General features: G+C 32.6%; 2 protein-coding genes across 2 annotated transcripts in view; one reads left to right on the top strand and one right to left on the bottom strand.

Annotated features, from left to right (window-relative positions):
* Positions 1 to 2,814: 2,814 nt before the first annotated feature.
* LOC111063037 (ATP synthase subunit e, mitochondrial) lies at positions 2,815 to 7,074 on the top strand. Its single transcript, XM_022350724.2, has 3 exons — positions 2,815 to 3,052; positions 3,999 to 4,155; positions 6,925 to 7,074. The coding sequence occupies exons 1-3, from the start codon at positions 3,002 to 3,004 to the stop codon at positions 6,966 to 6,968; spliced, it is 252 nt and encodes an 83-aa protein (XP_022206416.2). The 5' UTR covers positions 2,815 to 3,001; the 3' UTR covers positions 6,969 to 7,074.
* Positions 7,075 to 9,295: 2,221 nt separating this feature from the next.
* Positions 9,296 to 22,390, bottom strand: part of LOC111061921 (chromosome-associated kinesin KIF4) — a 29,324-nt gene continuing 16,229 nt past the window's right edge. Inside the window, exons 11-21 of the mRNA XM_039426875.1 lie at positions 21,979 to 22,175; positions 21,234 to 21,378; positions 19,234 to 19,638; positions 18,311 to 18,449; positions 17,808 to 17,944; positions 16,942 to 17,055; positions 16,140 to 16,352; positions 15,242 to 15,394; positions 14,355 to 14,528; positions 11,283 to 11,404; positions 9,296 to 10,799 (exon numbers count right to left, since the gene is read on the bottom strand). Of these exons, the coding sequence (XP_039282809.1) occupies positions 10,778 to 10,799; positions 11,283 to 11,404; positions 14,355 to 14,528; positions 15,242 to 15,394; positions 16,140 to 16,352; positions 16,942 to 17,055; positions 17,808 to 17,944; positions 18,311 to 18,449; positions 19,234 to 19,638; positions 21,234 to 21,378; positions 21,979 to 22,175 (1,821 nt within the window). The 3' untranslated portion in view covers positions 9,296 to 10,777. The remainder of the gene's footprint in view (positions 10,800 to 11,282; positions 11,405 to 14,354; positions 14,529 to 15,241; positions 15,395 to 16,139; positions 16,353 to 16,941; positions 17,056 to 17,807; positions 17,945 to 18,310; positions 18,450 to 19,233; positions 19,639 to 21,233; positions 21,379 to 21,978; positions 22,176 to 22,390) is intronic.

The raw sequence follows: 22,390 nt of genomic DNA, 5'->3' as shown, positions 1-22,390 counted from the left end.
ATTCATACGAATTGATCACCAGAAAATGCACAGATATTATACATATAGTCCAGGCAATGAATGCTGAAAAAAGGGTATAGAGGGAAAAGTTGGGAAGACAATTTTGTAGAACATATTATCTTTGAAATTATGTATTATTTCACTATTCCAAGTTTTCTTTTCATTGCTATAGCAGCTTCAATGTAGGGGTGAAATTTTCATTGCTGCAACAATTGAACGTTTGACAAGCTTGCAGCTTGATTTGGACTAGTTAGTAGATGAACATAGCTAAAGTGCGCATCTTTATCCCCTCTGTTGAAGGTGTGGAACCGCTGAGTTGACACTCATGTTGCAGCAATGAAAATTTAACCCCCTACATTGAAGCTGCTATAACAATGAAAGGAAAACTTGGAATAGTGAAATAATACATCATTCCAAAGAGAATTTAATGCTCTGCAAATCTACGATACGCATCAGTTTTTACGATGCATTGTTGACCAAGATGCAATGCCATCTTGGGAACTGTTGGGAATATCACAAAATACCACTAGACAAAAAGTGTAGAGAATTTATCAAGCTTCATTTTTAAATAGTTAAATATGTCGGTTGAGTTCATTATTCTCAAGATATGAGGTGAGAAGCACATGAGTTAGGAATGGGGACTTCTGATATGTTCTCCTCCTAACTAGTCTCAACAAAGCTACAATGTCAAAAATTTTGTTTAAAACATTCCCTCAAATTTCCTTTGTCAATAATTGGTCTATTGTTACAATTATGGAGATTTCACATTCAACACTAAAGCTGCTGAAAAAGGTCTAGGGAAATTTGTAAAAGCGTGAAATTATACATAAAATTGAAGAGAATTTAATGCTCTATAAGCTGATAATCAGCATGGACTCTTCCCGTCGATTTTTAGAACGTTATAAAAGGAAAAATAGAAAAAAGTTGGTGGCAAACGTGTTTTTTTCAAACATGTCACACCTTCAAGAGCGGATATCTCGAGAACAAAGAATGTTGTAGAATGTATATTGTAGGAAATTATGTAAGCTTTTATTTGTTATATGACAGTCAAGTCCCTAGGATACATATTTTTTAAGTTTTATGCGAGAAACCAAAAAATGGTACCTTCAAACCACCCCCACCCCCTTAGCACAGTGGGTAGGGGTGGGAACTTTTGATATGTTTAGTAAATATTGTTTACCTTCTTACAACCCTAAACAGAACTGTGGGGTCAAAAATTGTTTTCCAACTTTTCCCTCTATAACCTTTCCTCGTCTGGACTAATAGCAGGCTACACGAATAGTCTCTTCATTGTGTGGAACGGAATCTCATCAAGGGAACAATAGGGCGAATTAAATCTGGATGTGTAGCAGGTAATAGCACCATCTTCTCTGAAATACATGTTCTGCTAATCAGTATTTCAACCTAATTGAGGTTTAAGAAGAAAATCTTCTAATATTTATTGTAACATAAGACGGGCTCATTTAGTATATTTATTTAATTAGGTCCATAAAAGGGATCATTTACTTACTGTAACTTAACATTCACTTGTGACTTAAAACTATAGTTTTAAAATAGTCCTTAATGAGACTGTGACTATCTTTCTCCACTCACATTATTCCTATTATATTAAGCGAGCAATTTCTGTTGTCTGTTTATACACAAAGTAGAAGGAAAAATCTTTCTTCTCTGTGGTTTATATTTTTATATCTGGTTATTTATGTTTAATGGATCTCGAAAAAGGCTCTAACGATTTCCACAAAATTTGGAACATAGTAGGTTTATGCTATAAAAATTCGATTTCACTAGGTCTCATCCCTGGGAAAACTCGCTGAAGGACATGAAAAGGATAACATCCCACAAGTGTGGGAGAGAAACAGATATATTTCCAGCTGTGTAATCAATCAGCAAGAAATATATCTAGCTAGACAATTTAATGGATTTGATCAAAATAATCTGTTTTGTTGACATGACATGATAATCCTTCTGGACTGGAGTAGCCTATATACTTTTTTGTTTTCAAATGTTTGAAATGAAAATTGAACCTAAATTCAAGTGTATGGAACATATGGACTATTTATATAGTGAGGTCCACATTATAATGACAGTGAATAAAGATAGAAGAATAGCGATGTTGATTCTCTGCATTAATTAATCATATTTCTACACTGTCAAAAACATAATTGGCACCGTTGTAGACCTAGAAAAGGATAGTACCACCGGCTTTGTCGAATGATAGACAAGGATAGCAAAACCAAAGTTGATGAAATACTGTCATTATAACTTGGACCTCACTATAGTATAGACCTTTAAATCAAAATTCGGGGAAGAAACAGTTTTGGGCTGTTAGTCCTTTCCCAATCATTTTAAAGAAATGTGTTCGGTTTATCATTAGTCAATGAATAAATAACGAGTAGCGAAACTCGGTGCCCCGATATTAACGTTGAACTCACTATAGTAAGATAATCATAAATTTCACTAAAATGGTCAGGTTTTTAGAGTTGATTTAAAACAAAAACTGTTTAAATCTTTGAATAGAATTGAAATTGGAAGTATGGTAATACTAAATCGGTAATATTTTACTTGGGAAATTTTCAAGGTTTATAACCTTTTGTTGGACTTCAATAGAAATCGCTCAAGAAGTATCAAATAAAACATTTTGAATTAAGTAAAATTTAATAGGGTATCAAGCAAAACAGCCCTAAAATGTTCTTACTTTAAAGATGCATATTTTTGTAGTCACACTTGAGCCACTTTTCAAAGAGATAAAAAACTTATACTTTCTAATCAAGCAATTTTGTTTACACATTGAAGGAGTCGGCTTGCCATCATTCGAAAGCCACTGTTTGGAATCGATCCAGTCAATGTACGCTACTCTATAGATTTTCTTTTCTATGGTAGCTGCTTCTTTTCTTTCTGCTAATCTGCTTCTGCAGTGCTGATTTTCTGGGGCTGGTCAAATTGATAAAATTTTCTTTTAAATTCTAAATTTCATAAATATTTACAACTTTCAATAAATAAAATGTCTACAAGAATATTTGCTCCTCCGGTTGATGTTTCTCCGCTCATCAGAGTAAGTTGAATTTCTTCTTTAGTGACCATAATAAGATTTTCATTCAAAAGACAGATTGAAGGTTAAATTGAGGTCTTCAATAATTTCTGATTCCTAAAATAATATTATTTGATCACATTCATCCTTTGTTTGAGTCCTTTTTACAGTTTTATTTTTTGATAAATGTAAAATGTATTTAAACTTTTTATAATATAACTAAGTCCTATTATAACGTTAAAACTTCCACTATGCGCAGGTTACGTTAGACCCTGCTAAGTTAGTAGGATACGATGCAGTAGGTACCTACCTATAATATTTATAACAAGCATTAGGCCAATCTCGACTTTTCATTTATTTTATGTTGAATTATTCAAAATTTTAATTCAAATACAAGCTCTGATCTTTCTGATACTATTTTTATTATTATAGAAAGTCCTTAAGCAAACTTTATATTCATTGGTTTGTAATAAAATAATAATGATTAAATTAAAATTGTATCAGTTATTTAGAACAAGCAAACACAATTTTTTAAAATTGTACTTAATAATATGGATGTAAGGTAATAGATTTGTAATAAACTCAAAATTTCAATTTTTCTAAAATTGTTCAGTACCGTACATTCTTTTTCAATGCTGCTTACATTCTTGACAGTTTTTGCATACCCTGTCAAAAGATAACATAAAATTATTCCTACGATAAATGACTATGTTGCTGATAATTTTATAAAAATTATTACAATGTTTCTGATTAATTTGGGCATAGATTGGAAAACTATATATTATTAGCAATGAATTCATATTTTAGCAAAGATTCATTAATCAACATTGATTTATTTTCTGTAAAGATACATAGAAAAATAACTAACATTGATTCATATAAAAAAATATACTGCACTAACACTAAAATAAAGGAAAAAAGTATTGCTTGATTATAATTAATGTAAATGATTTGTATAATTGTTTTTCAGTTCAGCCGATGGAGTTTACTATTCGCTGGCATTGCTTATGGAGCATTTTGGAACAGCAGGTTTACTAAGAAAGAAGCGGCTTTGAAGCCAATCTTGGAGAAGGAGAAGGCAGAACGTGATGCATTCCTTGCTGCGCAAAAACTAAAAACTGCAGAGGGTAAGAAAAGAACCTTAAAACCTCTTTATATAAGTCAAGGATATCATTATTCAGGAAAGAAGGAACTGACAATTGTTATTATCCTTCATTCCTGGATTTAGTCTAACTCCAAAGAGGTGAATAGGAAATTAATTCTGATTTGAAATTAATGTTGAGAAGTAAAAAGTCAAATTGATTAAATAAAGGGTTATGAAGAAGATTCCTTTTTCAGATTAAATATCAAGGAACAAACTAACTTCTCACAACCGGTGTCTCCGCCACATTCCATGGATCGGGGAATGGTCATGATTTTTGGAACGTGACCTCAAGGATCCCCAGGGATCCTCTTAATCATGTCCTCCGGCGTTGAAATGTATTTTCCTCAATAAATTCTGCTATGCTATAGTATGGTACTGTCATGGAATACTACTTCATGATTAATGAAAAGAAGTGAAAAAATACTCACCATTTAACTTTTTTTCTCTCATCACCCACCATTCATTCGATACTGTTGAGCATTCGATACTGTTGATCATACAGTCCTTCTGAATAAGTTGGCTATTCTTGGTTTCAGTCACAACTCGTTAGTTTGGTTTAAATCCTATCTATTAGGTAGGAAACAATGTGTATCTGTCGGTGACAAAAAGTCAACTTGGAAAAACGTTATGCATGGAGTACCACAAGGTTCAATTTTAGGCCCTCTCCTCTTCACTTTGTATGCTAATGACCTTTCTTCCATTATCAAATTCTCCAGTTTCCATACTTATGCAGACGACCTTCAAATCTATTTAAGCTGTCCCATAACAAAAATTAATGAAACAGTTGGAATAATGAATCAGGATATCAATTCGATAGTGGAATGGACAAAGAAAAATGGCCTTAAGCTTAATCCCATCAAAACACACCCATTATAATTGGATATTCTCGTCTTATAAACAATATTGACCTTGAATCGATTCACAAAATTAGTGTAGACGGTAATGACATTCCTTACTGTAGCTCAGTTAAAAATTTAGGCATTATTATGAATAATACTCTTGACTGGTCAGAACAAGTGAACAAAACTTGTAAAAAGGTATTCTCAGCCATGCATGCATTGAAGAAAATGCACGATATCCTCCCTAGAAACATTAAATTATTATTGGTTCAATCTCTCATCTTCCCACATTTAATGTATTGTAATTCTGTTCTTAATGATATGCAAGTCACTCTGAATGATAAACTACAGCGTTGCCAAAATTATTGTCTACGTTTCGTCTACTCTCTCCAACGCCATGATCATATCACCCCAGCCCACATTGCTAGTTCAACATTGAAGCTTCCCGATCAGAGGGTTTTTCGAATAGTCAAGCTTGTTAGAGATATCTTGAAATACGGTAATCCGAACTATTTTAAAGATGATTTCAAATTTGTCTCTGAAGGTAGGAGGATAGATGCTTCACATACTAGAACCGGAGAAAGTACTTTAAGGATACCCAATCATCGAACTACTATTTTCACAAAATCCTTCTTAGTCAGTGCCTGTCGTGCATGGAATACACTTCCTGTTTCTATCAGGTCTATCGAGAGCCGAGCGAGCTTCAACCTGACTTTAAAAAAACATATTTTGGAACAAATGACTGAAACTGTCCGGCCCTAGAACGATCACATGACAACCATCCCTCACCCATTCCACCAATATAAACCTTTAAACCATGTTATAGAACGAATTGTATATATATATATATATATTATATAAACTCATGTTATTTCAATTATCCACTGCATACTGCTGTATATTACTGAAATTTGATAACCCTGATCTACTTTCAGCCTACTTCATTTTATTAATCAATTATTTGATCTTATCTACCTATATAATTATTTTACTTTATCAATTTTCTGTTTTTTTCTCTTCAATATTCATATTGATTAAAACTTTTACAATATTTCCATTAATAAATAAATCCTTAGTTTATATAACGAAATTAACGTTTTGGTAGAGAGTTAGTGGGGAGGATATTTTTAATATTCTTCCCAAAGAATGGACATTGATATGTCCAAAGCTCCGCCAATTTATGTAGATGCATAACAATATGATTATTATCTATAGTTATTATATTACAAATTGCTTTTTCATGTCATATACAGTTCAATAGTTATTTTCTTAGTCTATATTATGTAAATTCATCTGTAACTTTGCTGTATTGTAAGCTATTGTATATAAGTGTATAAGCCAGTATATATTGTAATCTACATAAATAAAGTACTCAATCAATCAATCAATCAATCAATCAATTCATTCACACAAAAAGGCGTGACAATTTCGTGGTTTTTAATATTGATTATAGTTAATTTCCCTTATTTTGATAATCTATCACATTACAATATTATTACTTATTAACGAATTCTCTTGACCGGCAATTTCTGTAATAACGTTTAATGAAATTGATTTTTGAATACACTTCATTTATAATCTGTTTAGTTTTAATCTGCTTCAGTTTTCTCAGACCATGTCTGTCTTACAGACTTGATTGTCTACATTCTATTATACTAATTGAATGAATTTAGAAATAAGGAAGATATCTATTACTAGGATAAACAAGTCAATCTTTTCAAATTTATTGTCAAAATATTCAATTTGTTTTATTTTTAATGATATTCATATGAGATGTGATATTGATAACTTAAACATGATTTCATGAATTTTATTAAAATGGGATAGAGTTCATACTAAATTATAATTACGATTTTTTTCATAGTGAATAAGAATGTGTGTATATTTATATAATCATTTCGTTTTTGTTTCAGAGGAAAAAGCGGCACTTGAAGCTTTGAGCCAGCCTTCAAAATGAATACGAATTACTGTTAGTTATAATGTATTAAAATATAATATAATAATTATGTTGTTGAAAAATAATCATACAATCTGTAATTAAATGTTTTAATTGCCATCTACAACTGTCGATCTTTGTTATGATAACCTTTTTTCTGATACCTAAAACAACCTAAGTCTGGGGCTTCTTCGATAGAAAAAGAGTTATGTAATTAATATATCGCATCTACTGTGTCTGTACCTGCATCCAACAGTTTAATAATTGAAAATATAAAATGTTTCGTAGTTCATCAATTAGCAGAACATAACAGAAAATATATTAGGTCACTCCACATTCTTGGAAATTTTATATTTTTATGGCATTAACCGTTTTCAGAGAAAACCTTCAATATTGTAAAAATTGTATATTTTATTTATACTTATATTTGGCCATAGAATAAATAATCTTTATAAATAATAAAAACCAATCGTCGTTGTCTTGTTGACACATGTCGGTCGGTTTGTGGCCGACATAATTCGACCTTTGACACAGGCAAGATTTCTGTCATCTTGACACACAAGAGTGCTTTGACTATTATAATTATGGAGTGTCCAACGAAAGGTATAATAGCCGAAGGCCATGATTTTTACATGAAATTCGCAACAAAAAATATCCAGTAAAATTATGTTCTACCTTAGTTTTCGAGATATGCCTATATAGATTTTTGAAAACGTTAATAACTAGAAAACTATCAGCCAAAATCTATTTTTAAGGATATGGTTGGAAAGAGGAAGAAATAGCCATCAGATTAATCTGAATAAGATTCACATAATTTGTTCTTTTTTGAAATATTTATGATCGTTCAAACAAGTTTGGCTTTGAACTCGACGAATGTACTTTTTTCGATTTTAACCGCCCATAAAATGTTCAAAAACGTCAAAGGAACAAATTATATAAATCTTATTGGACATCATGTTATTCGACCAGCACGACACCGGCTGAAATTGGGACAATATCGTGTCGGTGAGGATAAAAACGATCAATTGTAGAAAATTGTTGGTGTCGTATCGGCGAGAAAACGATAATTTTTTTTTCGCCCCACTTGGATGTAATGAGCTGGTTTACGTGCGTCATATGGAGGCCGAAAGTGATTGTTTTCTGACCAGGCCGGTAAAATTTTTACGGCCCTAGGGCTGTAAAATAACCTTGAAGTCAGCTGATTCTGATTTGATGTGAACGTGTTTACAAAATAGTTTATGAAACGGAATCAGTTTATGCTTCTAGAATTGAATAAAGTTTTTGCAATAAGATACTATCATTTTATTTGGATGAATGAAATACAAATGAGATATTATAAACTATTCAAACTCAATTTTCAGAGTATAATGGAATCTAACCTCAAACCTCCTAGTAAAGCGTTTATCACGGAACATGGTGGATAAACGGAATCATTTTATGCTTCTAGAATTCAATAAAGTATTCTGTAATAATATACTATCATTTTATTTAAATGAATAAAATACAGATAAGATATATATTATAAACTATTCAAATAATTCGATTTTCGTAGAAGGATAGAACTTCCAACCTAAACTTCCATTGACATTCAGATCACATCAGATTGGCCGAATTTCAAGTGTGCTAAAACAGCTGATCAAAAACTTTTTCAAGTGTGATAAACCAGCTGATCAAAAACTTTTTCAAGTGTGATAAACCAGCTGATCAAAAACTTTTCATTATTTGTGTTTATCATTCAATAATTAGAACATTTATAATAATATCATCTTATTGTTATTTGGAAGATTAAAAAGTATAAACTCAACCTCTTACATAGTTGAACATAATCTTTTAGGTTATTTAGATAAATCAGAATAAAAAATAAAAATACTTAGACAATTTCTTGATATTCAGATTTGCTAGAGCTATGACCTTCCACTTTTGCTTTCGGAAGTGCTTATAATAGACAATGAGAATAATTATTATTCTCATATATATATTGTTTATTTTTCTGTGTGGCGAAAAATTACGTTCTCACCATGGGCAAAAATGTTTTTCCGGCTCTCAATCTTTTCTAGTCCTCGGCCTACGGCCTCGGACTTGAAAACCGATTTCGAGCCAGAAGTCTCATTTTCGGCCCTAGGTGCGAAATATACTATTGTAATTCATCAGTGATAATAATAATTATTATGATTGAGTCGAAATGTACTCATAGGGCCGGTTTCCAAGCTCAAGATTTTAGTTCTAGACATTAAACAGCTGGAGCCAGAAAATTGACTTTCCGAAACAGCATATATTCGTAGTAAATTAAATTTCGAAAAAAAACTAGAAAATTGAACACAAAATAAAATGAAGAGAAATTAGTGTTAAGTTATAGAGAACAGTTTATTTACAGAAAGAATTAGACACACAATTGTGTCAAAATGGTAGAATATACAGTCTTACAAAATCAAAATAGTAACTGAGAAGGATTTAGAGAATATTGATAATTTGTACCAGGTGGCGCATATGCTCAGATCAATACAATTTAAATAAGTTAACAGAACCATTATTACAATTTCAATTAAGAATACAGAATTACGCATGAGTAAAGCAAAATCAAATACAGAATTTTATATTTTTATACAATATAGTTATCACAGTGAAATATTCATACAGTAAAAATGTAGACAATCTGAAACAAAATATATTGAGTCAGTCAACAGATAAAATGAAACTCAACAAGCTCGATGAGGCTATCTTAGTTTCAATATAGTCAATTGAATACAATTAATAAAGCTTTCAGAGTTCGTAAAAATGCAGTAATGTTCGTAAAATGCAGATTGTTTGCATTTCCACTGGTATTTGAAAGAAACATGGAAGAGATTAAAGAGGTGTTCTCACTCAGAAGGAGGCACTGCAATCACGATTTGAATTAAGATTCCTGAAAACTCGCAGAGCCAATACATTGACAATTTCTTAAAATAAATAAACATAATACACATAACTAAAAAATAAAATAATACACATAACACAAAAATACTACGCGTTCAAAATAGCTGACATTTCAGAGAGTACTGTAAGGCTCAACTCACATTTACGCGACTCAGATGGAGAAGAGACTCGACTTTAGTCGAGAGCATGTGTTATCAATAATGGTGACGTCGCGGAGACTAGAATCGACTGGTCTGAGTGTCACCATTTGGAAACACAGTCATGCTCTCGACTAAAATCGAGTCTCTTCTCCTCCTGAGTCGCGTAAGTGTGAGTTGAGCCTAACTGTTAAGATATAACCAAAAATATACAACAGCTGCTATTTTTCAAAAGAGTTGTCACCTCCATGGTTAGGTCGAAAACTGTCTTCGTGTGGGAATTTACAAAGAAGACATCACAATTTAACACTTATCTGTATGAGTCATCGAAAGTAAAAAAAGATTATTCCTAGTAAAGCTATTTTTTACACGAAAAATGCAATTTCATAGATTAAAATTACTAAACGGTCCTATAAGTAATAATGTATAAAAAAGTATATCTACATCTGAAATATTCTAACCATTCTAATTATCAAGAAAATATCAATGATAGAGTTTGATAAAACACATCAGTAACAAGATATATTAAAATTTACAAAATTTTATGATCACATCCACACTATGTGTTTGACAAAGCCAACAGGAAGTTGTCGACGTATAAGTAAATGCGGACGGCTTGTCATTGAAGTAAATGCGAATTCGGCGGTGCCAATCATAGTGCTGAACACACAGGGCATACGGCTTTTCAAAAGATACGTCTCCATCAGTCTTGAGTCTATTGTCTTGAGAATCGCCATTTCAAATGGATTAACTCATTTCTATTCATGAGCTCAATGAGTATCATTGAAGAGGAGATAAAACCCTGTAACAAAATGGAAATTGAGGTTATTATAATATATTTTTAACAATGAATTGTTGAATTTGTTCAAGAAAATCATCGCACTAGTTCATTAAAGTTGCTAGTTTATGTCAGTTATCATTCAAACGAAATTGCTCGTTTATGTCAGTTATAGTTAAAAGTGAAAATAGTTCATCAATATTTCAAGTACATAATATTATTGTCTAGATTTAGTTACTAAATATTAATAATAAGATAATTTAATAAATAAGTTAATAAATATTAAATATAATATTAATGATAATTATATAAGTCAGTAGAAATGATAGGATGACAGAGTTACCAATTTTCATATTTCCACTGCCGGTTCTTCACTGCCACTGTTTCGTTTATGACAGGGGAGAATTTTCTCATGAATCGTTTCAAGTTTTATTATCAATCTAAAACTGTCACTTTGGTTTGATGTTTCTGGCAAGCATTTCTTACATTCTTCTTATGTCTACTCACCTTGGTTTTTTAAATACTGCGCTATCATTACATTTGACATCAATAATACTGGAATTGTTATCTTCTAAGCTATTTTCTTTATTCTCCATACTCTCGTCGCTATTGCTGCTCGTATTTCCACTCTGCAACACAAAATAATTAAATCAGATTAAAGTGAAATAGAATAATTTAACTTTTTATTATTGATATGTTAAAGCCTACTTAAATTCAGTATCGAATCTGCAAGAATTCGCAAGTATGGAACAAATACCTCAAGCACAAATTTCTTTGTGTACATAATCGAACACAGGCCATACGCTTTTAAGTAGCAATTTGCTGCTATGCTTATTATACGTTTATAATGTATAATTATTATTGTACAATGTAATAATGAGTATATATCATCAGCTGATGAAAAGTCTGGCGTGTTTTAGGCGCGTAAGTCTGTACATAGCTATACGTGATATATATGCTAGGGTTCATTAAAAATTATTCGACTTATAGAAAGGGAATGTAGAGATGGAAAGTTAATGGTAGCCAGTGCTTTTTATTACGTCACTTTCAAAGTGTCTCCTTCTATATAGGTGATAAGTGAATAAGCTAGGGTTAGGCTTAGGCTTAGGGATAGGTGAAAGGGTTTAGCTGAATCCCCCCTGTTAGATTCATGTATGTATTCAAGTTTATGACTTTTTTCTTCAATATCAGAGGAAACAGAGGTGGGATAATTGACTACTGTCAGCCTTTTACTGCCATCCGCCAAACTAAACAAACGACAGACTTTCATGCTAGATGTCCCAAACCTATTTGCACACTCTTCCGAAAAAAATTATGTTGTTGGCACCTATAAAATCTAGGAATAATGTTATAGCTTTTGACTTGAATCCATAGCCTTCAGCAATAACATCAATTTCAAAAAAACTACTATTTTTATTTCATTTTATCAATAGCAAAAGTTAGATTAAGAGTAAACTCAAAATGTGTCTTATCTCTCACTCCAGAAGTTTTGAAAAATCTTTCCAAATTATTTCCCAAAAATTCCTAACCAAACGCGACTTACTATCTCCAAGATGAATTTCACCTCAACATTATCTTTGAACACTATGTACGGATCATCCATTCACACCTTTTTCCTTTTTTAAACCTATTATTTCTATTCATACTATAAAAATAGTTTTATGTTATCTGCTGGTGTGTATACTTTCATCTTAATACACTACTCATTAGGCTACTTATTATTACTTTATCATAAGAATGTGTTTTTTTCTACAGTATACTTTTGTTTTGCACTTGTATTTTATGTAAAGCGTATTATTGAGAATAAAAATTCAATTCAATCCAATTATAAAGCGAAAATATTAAGAATCGATTAGGTTCTTAAGTGCTATTATTTGATCGAAAAGAGCCTATTCTAACAGTCTAACAATAGGTGTGGGAAGACAATGACTCCATTATTGCAAATTCTTCCGCCCCCACACCTCTTTGTCCAACTGTCAATCACTTGACCCTTTCTTCTTCGATTATCTATGGGAACTCTGCAGAATCCATCACACTATTCTGTCACATCACAGATCTTAGCGGAATTAGTGGTAGAGAAAATCGACCTGAAAACTCAGACACCAGACCTGAGCCAACCAAGTCACTCGGCATTTCCTAATAATGTATTTAATTAGGGCTACTTTATTTGTTAGTTGAAAAATAATTCCAAAGTAGCTTTTTTAAACTTTTTCATATAAAATACAATGATAACTAGTTGTTATTGTATTTTATATGATTTTTTTTTAAAAGGGTACTATGGTATTATTTTTCAACTAACACTCGGCATTTATTAAGGGAATTTTGTAAGTGAAATAGCAAGATTGCTTTGTCACTGACTCAGACAGGTTTGGAACTATTCTCTTGCAGACGCCTACAAAATACTGTATTAGCAAAGAATGACTTATACTCTGAATTTCTACAATAAATACCAAGACTTTGAACGTATCACAGTATTTATTATCATTATTGCTAAAAACAAAATTTTCATTACATAACACTACATTGTACAGTCCATTCTCTTCTCAGATTCTACACCACTCTTGATTGAATTTGCTCGTGAGCTCACCTGTCGGATGTCAAGGACATTCCAAATTAGAAGTTGCCAATAATTGTTAACCTTTAAAAATATTTTTGAATAATACTGTTTTGAATTATTAACATAATATACATTAACAATTAACACTTTACGCTTTTGCTACATTCTCGAACTTGCCAAATAGTTGTGTTGAACGCTTAATTTGGCGCATAGTCTAAACAAAAGCCACAACTCTCAAAGTCATACCATAGAGAAACAATAGCATAAGTAGATATCCCATGGTATAGGGCGTTTATGTCGCAACTTTTACTGTTATCTCAAGCCGATAGTCCACGTAGTTCTTTCCCATGAAGCTGTGTGACGCTGGTAGTCTCTCATATTGTGCCGTTCATAACACTCTCACCCGGTCAAAACATTAAAAATCGACAATAATCGACAGTAATCGGCTTGAGATAACAGTAAAAGTTGCGACATAATCGCCCTATACCATGGGTGATCTACTTACGCTATTGTTTCTCTATGATCATACGCAATAGACGTATATATTATATTATACCACCTCTGTGTGAATAACTAACTACTGTAAACATGAAAGTATCGTCAAAAAGCAGAAATCATACAAAAATTCGAGTTGGGATCTGTGTCATCTACTGTATAATTAATTGGTTGAGCAAGTCTTGACTTCATAAAGTTGAACGAAATGTTTTTAAATATTGAATTCTCCACTGCTGTACTATAACCTCTGCCAACAGTTGCACCCTATTTGTTTAATCCTACTACAATGATCGCAGACTCAAGTAAATGAAAAATGAATGTTTCTAGCTCGTAAAAGAGAAGAAATCAAATCAAATCGGGGGAAGCAAAATCTAAGAAGTAAATTCTTTACTGCTGTACGATTATCTCTGCCAACAGTTGCACCCTATTTGATTAATCCTACTATCAAATATGCAGACTATAGTCGAAGTAAATGAAGGTTTTTAGCTCGAAAAAAAAGGAATGGGAAGCAGAACGTTCTGACTCACCCGGCTCATATTTTTGCAGAGGTTTTGATCGCACTTGCAGTGCTCGGAGCAGAGGTTGCCGGCCTTGCGACAGCCGCAGTTGCGTCGCTGACAGTCTGAGGAGCATCCACATCGCGGCACGCCGTCGCTCCCTCTTTTCATTGGCACTCCTTTTATTTCAGTCTTCACTTTCGACTGAAAAACACGGAAAAAGGTATAAAAAAACAAAAGAGCAATAATACAAATTCAATATAGTCTAATGGACTAACCAAGTAAAAACAACTAAACCACGGTCGCTATGGATGTGGTGATTTTTGACAACATTTTGCAAGGGTAATCATTAATTACTAATAAATAAGATCAACCGACATTATATGGTAATATAATAATGTAGTAATGAATGAACTATTTTTGAGTTGAAGTTTCAGTTAAACTTTTTTTCAAGTTCAAAAATAATGTAGCAATTTCATAGTAATGTGTCCTATCTTTATCAAGTATAAGACACAACATTTTGCAAGTGTAATCAAATCAAATCATTTTATTTTAGAAGCGTCTTAAGATCGTCAAGAGTATTAAAACAGTCAAAATTCAACAACATTCAAATCAGTAAATAGTTACAAAATCACAGAATCATTGAATATATCATAATGGACTAGATTAAATTACTGTAAGTGTTAACATTTTCATAAAATTATTTTACTTCATAATAAGGTTTCAACTTTAAACAACATGACGTTTTAATTGTTCTAGAAATAAATGTAGTGACAAATGCCTTATACTCTCAGGTACAGATAAAGTTTCATGTGAATCTATCAATATTACTATTCCAGTTCAATGTCGTGTCCATATTAAAACCATAAAATGTTTTGATTGCTTTACTACAAACAGTAATATAAGTTTAATATTACCTTTAACGCCCGTAATCGTTTCATGATGGGAGTATTCCTCCAATCAGGATCGTCTCCTTCATCATCACTTTCTTCCTCTTCCTCATCATCCTCCGGGAGGCCTTTGTAAACAACTTGTGAAGACTCTACATCCCGCCTAGATATCGTGAATGACTGTAAAATACAATTGAAAGTTGTATCAATACAATTACAAATCATAATATAGATATGACTGGGCGAGAACAGCCCAAAACTGGTTCTCTCACAAATTTTGTAAATAGTAAAATTTTATAAGATAGGTTATATCTTCACTTCCAAGAATTTGAGTCCAGAATGAAGAAAATAGAAATTTTGAATTCAGAAGCTCTAAATTAGAAACTTATACTACACTTGACAAATCACTGGAAACAGGGAAAATTTAGGTTCTAATACCTATACTTAGAAATCTACCATTCACTCACATAGAACAAAGGCTGCAGAAAAAAACTTGAATCCAATATTATATAGATTAAAACATTACATTTGAGTCATTTCCGGATAGATATATTTTATTATTTTTTGAATAAGAATTTCTAGGCACATCTGATCACTGGTTATATTTACTTGAAACCGACGTTTCGTCGCTTTTAGAGACTAGAACTTCAGAGCATGACGTCGAAATCCACACGATAAAGATGTCGTAAGTTACAAAACGTCAGCCTAAGTAAGCAAAACCAGTGATCAGATGTACCCGGAAAATTTTAATTAAAAAAAATGTTTTAACTAATTTATGCATTGAAATATATAATAGAATTGTAATATCATATTATGTAGACTTATAGAGTACCGTAAGGTGTATTTCGCGAGGAATTAAATATTGAACAATAATTATATTATCAGGCAATAAAATGAAAGAGTAACACAATTATGATATAATTACTTTGTTTCTGGGCTTTTGAGACTTGGATGCTTCCAACTGGGCTGTCAGCGAAGAGCACTTTTCTCTCAAAGTCTCCACCTCTTGTCTGAGATCATCCAACTTTTCGAGCTCAGCATTCTGTATCTTCATCCTCTCCAGCAGCTGCTCATCCGTCGATGAACAAGTGCTCACGTTCTTGTCTTTCTCATTCAGCTGTCTGAGCAGCAGATACACCTGGCAAACACACAATATTACAATGAACAAAGACATAAAGAGAAAAATGAACAAACATCACATCTATAAACTAGTAAATAAATCGTAAAACAGCCAACTAATTTGGGTTATTGGATCCGGGTTGTTATTCATGGGTATTATATAAAGTTAGTCTACCACAATTTATTTCAACTACCAAATAAGAAAGGACATTTCCCTCAAAATATTAAAATTTCCCAAAATACATCAAATGCAATTTGTTATTCATAGGCATTACATAAAGTTTGTCTACAACAATTTATTTCAACTACCAAATATGAAAGGGCATATCCTTCAAAATATTAAAATTTACCAAAATGCATCAAATGCAATTAAACCCATTTGATTATGAATGATATACGAAATAAATAAATATTAAATCTAACAAAAATTAACACCCCCCTAAAATAATATGTCATTAAATATAGAAATCAATGAATACTAAATAATACCGATGTGATCACACTATAATCAAGATCCACGACAATTATTATTCAATCAGTAATAAAAATTATCATATACTGTACACGAGTTTTGAACTGAGGTTACAAACATTTTTCGTTGAATTTACCTTCTCTTCGTTTTCTGTTTCTAATTCGTGAAGTTGTTTCTGATGCATTGAAATCAAGTCCTCTATCTGTTTATTGCACAGGTTCAATTTCTTCTGAGCTATATCGTTAGCTTCCTGAAAGCAGAACAAATTAAAAATAGTTAAAGTATTTTATTCATGAAAATCAATAATAATAATAATGATCTAATGTACTATAAATTAATCAAATCAATAATATTGATATAGTTGAAATAATGTGTGTGAGAACAAAAGTAAATATTTGTGTGTGTCAGCAGTCAAGTCCAGAGTACCAAGAAATATCTACGTGAATAACGAAAAGTTTGCAGGTTTAGAGAACTTCAAGTATCCAGAATGCCCAATAAATGCCAAAGGTAATAATGCTTTTATAAAAGAAAGAATTCAAGCAGCTAATAAGGCCTACTATGCCAATGTCAGATTATTCAAAAGTAAGTTGGTCGGCAGGATCACCAAGATAACGATATATTAAACATTGGTGCGTCCTGTAGCAACATATGCGGCGGAAACTTGACGAAAATGCATTAAAATTCCTTGAAAGATCTATACTAAGAAGAATCCGTTCAGGTTAATGGGAGAATAAATTTGAGAATCTTGACTTTTAAAATGTTAACATACAGTTAACAAAATGTTTTACTTCTTCCTATAGTTCATCGATGATTTTTTCAAGAAAATTAAGTACAACATCCAAGACCTATAGGTTATATGTTGAATTAACAATGCGCAAAGAAATGTCTGAGCAAAAGGCCAATTGTATTAATTGTATCCACGCATATTAACATCGATTATTCACTGTATTTTCGAGTTCCAGCAAAGGATACAGTTTTTAATTATAGTTTAGCATTTATTACCTTCAACTCGTTAAAGACGGAAAGTTTGCAGGCAGACTCTTTCTTAGCTTCAGCAGCTAGGGTGAAGAGGTGTTTAATGGCACATTTTGCCTCACCCATGGTATGAAGTTGATCGAAGTTACTTTTCGATTTATTCTCTGAAAATGTGAAACACAAACGTAATTACAAAAACTCATTTGTTGAGTTTCAAGCAATAAGCAAGTAGTAATTTTTAAGCATACCTAACCAAAATTCTGAAACACTATAATACTGGAGCTACTATTACTTTATTATACAATATGTTATATCATTATTATATATGCTGTGATAAGGATGTTCAAAAGCTCCGATCTGGAGCAAAATATATCAGAACATTTTTGTTATTTGTGTTGCATTCTGGCCGCTTTGTCAACCTTTCAAGTTTATATGTGGATTTAGATCGAGTCAAATTCTGATTTAGCTTCTATTTGTAATACAAAACAAATCAACATTTTTAGTTTTTTTTCAAAAGGTAAAAGCAGCACCTTCATTTGAATCCATTATTTTCTGCTGCATGTCAGCGATCTGCGTACTTCGTAGATCAATGTCATTAGTGAGGTTTTCTATTTCTTTCTCTATGACTTTCTTCTCCATTGGATCCAAGTCAGCCTTCAGCAGATTTTTCTGAAATCACAAATAATTTTCATATTTGAGATCAAGCTGAGTACTACAGGAAACCTGTATCAATTTCAACAATATTAATCCATTTCAACATAAATGTATTTCAATTAATCATAATTTGACGCTGATAGTAATAATAATAAAGTGGCTGTAGTAGTCATGTGAAATTTGATGCTGATAAGAATAAGACAGAGCTTCCTGTCCTGCCGACGTGTCTGAAAAACGACTCATGTGGTTTGGCCCAAAGAAGCACAGACAGTCAGTAGTGTATCACTTCTACAAAGATAAAGCAAAACATAATGATTTAGTGGAGGATTAATACGCCTTCCCTTTTGAATTGATCGTGATGCAACCTTGAATTCTTGAAGAAATAGTTTCAATTATATTATGATTAAAAGACCTCAAGTAGTGTAGACATTACCTCATTTAATGAGATATGGGACACTAAGTAAAAAAGATACCCATGCATATAAGACTACTAACAAATTTATCGGAGAAACAGTGGAAACCCAATTTCAGCTATTAGTTTGGAATAAATTGGAGAGGCTATGTGAGGGAGGCCAAGGGTTGTAAAGACCAGTAGAGCTGAGGAGTAAGTAAGTAATCTGTGTTATTTGTTCGTATTGGATATTTAAATTGCAGTGTAATTAAAAATGTGAAAGTAACAAAAACCTGATTACATTTGAACTGTCGTATAAATTATAATTGGAACAGTTTAGTGCTTAAGCCAGTGGCACTGTTATGTTAAATGCGGTGACTGACTGAAATGATTGAGTGTCGCACTAACCTTGAGCTCGGACAAAGTCTTGCTCAACGACTCTCTGTCAGTGATGAGATTCTTGAGCGTCCTCTCGGCCTCGGCCGTGCTGATGACGACTTCGAGCTCCTGGTCGATCCATGCGGAGACACTTCGCTCCTTGCCGTTGTCTAGCTGCCGCTGCTTGGCGGCCGTCTTCATGGCGAGTGCGTCCTTTAGCCGCTTATTCACCGCGGCTGCTTCCTCCACTTTGCGCTTCAACACATTCTGCTGCTTGTTGTGCAGATTCTCCATCCTGATCATTTGGTTTTGACGTCTGCGCTCCTGCTCCCGCAGCTGGCACAGTTCACGCTCCCTGGCCGCCTTGTACGTTCGGTACCGGTCGCCCTCCTGTTTCATTTGCTGGATCAAACGCACTTTCGCCTGTTTCATCGCCTGCACAAATCGACAACACAAATGTGATGTATTTTTTGTTGTGAGAAAACTCGATTAATTGTAGACAAAGATATAGTTGTAAAATAAAAGTTTGAAGACAAATAGACTGCGATCGTGCACCAGTCCCATTCGTCTGGCATTCATTTGTATTACTATCTCTCATCTAACTAATATGTGAAAACATAGAGAAAACATTGCATAGGAAGCTATCCTATGGTATTGGACGTTTATGCTTAAATTCCACTGTTATGTCAAGCTGATTACTGTTGATTATTACTGTCTTGGCTGGGTGAGTGTATGAATGATGAGAGATTACTACACTAGTAGTTCTGTGAACAGTAGACCTCGCTCTCAGAAAGTTACATTGACCTGTTGTTATGTTTTCTCAAAAATTAATAAATAATTTATCAATTTAAAATGTCTGGAATTATAAAAAAATCCTAAATAAACATAGAGCTTTCTGCCCTATCGTACCGTGACGTGTTGTCCCGGAATGTGAGTGTGAGCGCTGTTATCAGGTCTGGCTGCAACTGTCTACAACGTTGATGGAAAGATACATTTTAAAGATGTTCGATGTTTTTGAACGGGTAATATTATAGTCAACTGTCTACTAACGTTGATGGAAAGATACATTTTCAAGATGTTCGATGTTTTTGAACGGATAGTATTATAGTCTACTAGACAGCTGATTTATGATGAATAATTCTATAGTCTGATTTTTACTCTAATATTGACGTATGTAGGAGGCTCCTTTTTCCTTTTATATTATCCTTGAAATGCAAAATTTCCAAAAAAACTTGTATATACGTCGACGCGCAATAAAAAAGGAAAATACCTGTCAAATTTCATGAAAATCTATTACCGCGTTTCGCCGTAAATGCGCAATATATGAACATTTAAACATTAAGAGAAATGCCAAACCGTCGACTTGAATCTTAGACCTCACTTCCCTCGGCCAATAACTTCACGAAAAATAACTGCATGGTAGTTCTACATCGAATAACTACATCGGCTTGACATAACAGTGAAATTTGGAATATACACGCCATATACCATGGGATATCATCTTATTCTTATGCTATCTTTTATCTTTGTTAATGATTAGTAATTATGAGCCTTAATATTATTAAAATGAAATTTCATTAAATGTAATCATCCAATAGATTATTGTTTATTTAATCATTTAGTGATGCCAAAAAAGTAAAGTTACGGTCTTGTGGCGAAGAATACTGTACTGTATGTGACTCACTGAGGAATGTGAATTTACGGTGCCGTACTCTCATATTCCAGTCTAGCAAGCATCGCCTGGGAACTATTATAGTTTTACCGTAAACACACACTTTCCAGCCTCGTGACGTAATATACAATTCACAGACACCTTCAATAATATATGATTAATTGATTAACCATTTCAATATTCACTCTTCTTTTTAGAGCTATTGGTTATTAAAACAATGAAAAAATTATCAAGTACCCCTTTATGTTACCTATTGCAACACTACTACTTTCAACTCTTCAATGGGTCATTTTCAAGTGTAAATAAAATTAAAGAACATTGAAACTTATGTTCAAAGCAGTCAAAACGTATTACTTACAAGGATCTCGCTGTTCAGGTTGTTAATTTTCAAGTCAGACTTTTCTTTCATTTTGATCACTCGTGCTTGTTCAACAACTTTCTTATTGAGGGCATTAATCTTCTGCTCAAGTTCCTGGAGTCGTTTTCTACGTTGCTCAGCTATTCTGAAAAATAATTCAAGGTTGAGAATAGTGTTGAAATGATTCAGTAATTGGAAGTTTTCACTGGCCAAGATTTTCAAACAAATCAACTCCAAAATCTCGATATTAGTGTTACTAAATGGTAAATTAGGCATTTTTTACAAACAGGCCATTGAATTAAAACGTTTTAAGAGCGATTTTATTGTAACTTGATACATCAAATAATTATTTCAAAAGACTCATCAAGATCACTTCCATGGTTACATGACTATTATATATTTGAAATCCGATTATCTATGAATGATTAATGTCACATTATTTATATTTTTAAATTTTTACATAATGTTCATATTCAAGTATCTATTTTGGATAAAATTATATTTTAAATCCAATTGTCTGTGAGTGATTAATGTCACATTATTTATATTTTCAAAATTTTCACATAATGTTCATATTTAAGTATCTATTTTGATTAAATTATAATTTGAATACTCATCTGATAACTCAATTATAATTGAGTTTTATATTCATAAAATCGTGGATATTTTTCAGTGGAGATACTGTTGAATAAAAATGTGCGGAAAATGAGTGAATAAGTAAGACTGAAAGTGAAAGTTTACTCACTTGCTGGAAGCATTATTGTGCTGCAAGCTTTTAATCTGCTCGACAAGTTCATCTTTCTCATGCTGCAATTCGGAAATTTGATCTTTCATTTCCTTTATATGGGCCTCGCAGCCACCACTCGTTTCATTCATTGATGTGGAGGAAGCTAATAGTTTTTTCGCCAATTCCTCTTTGTACGCCAGATCCTTCATCAAAAGCTAATAAGAAAAGAGATTAATATTAATATAACACACAGTAGAAGTAGTTCTTTTCTTCTTTAGGTACCTTCTCCATTACGGAGGTTGGCTACCATCATGGTAATTCTCACTTTGTTTACTACGGCTCGGAAGAGGTCCTTTGACGAGCAGTTGAATGCCTCCCTCAGGTTTCTCAACAAAGACATTCTTCTACGTCCCACTGAACGCTTACCAAC

The sequence above is a fragment of the Nilaparvata lugens genome, chromosome 4 (genome assembly GCF_014356525.2).
Source record: "Nilaparvata lugens isolate BPH chromosome 4, ASM1435652v1, whole genome shotgun sequence".
NCBI classification, from domain to species: Eukaryota; Metazoa; Arthropoda; class Insecta; order Hemiptera; family Delphacidae; genus Nilaparvata; species Nilaparvata lugens.
The sequence above is the reverse complement of the archived record's forward strand: the minus strand, read 5'-3'. Positions and strand labels throughout refer to the sequence as shown.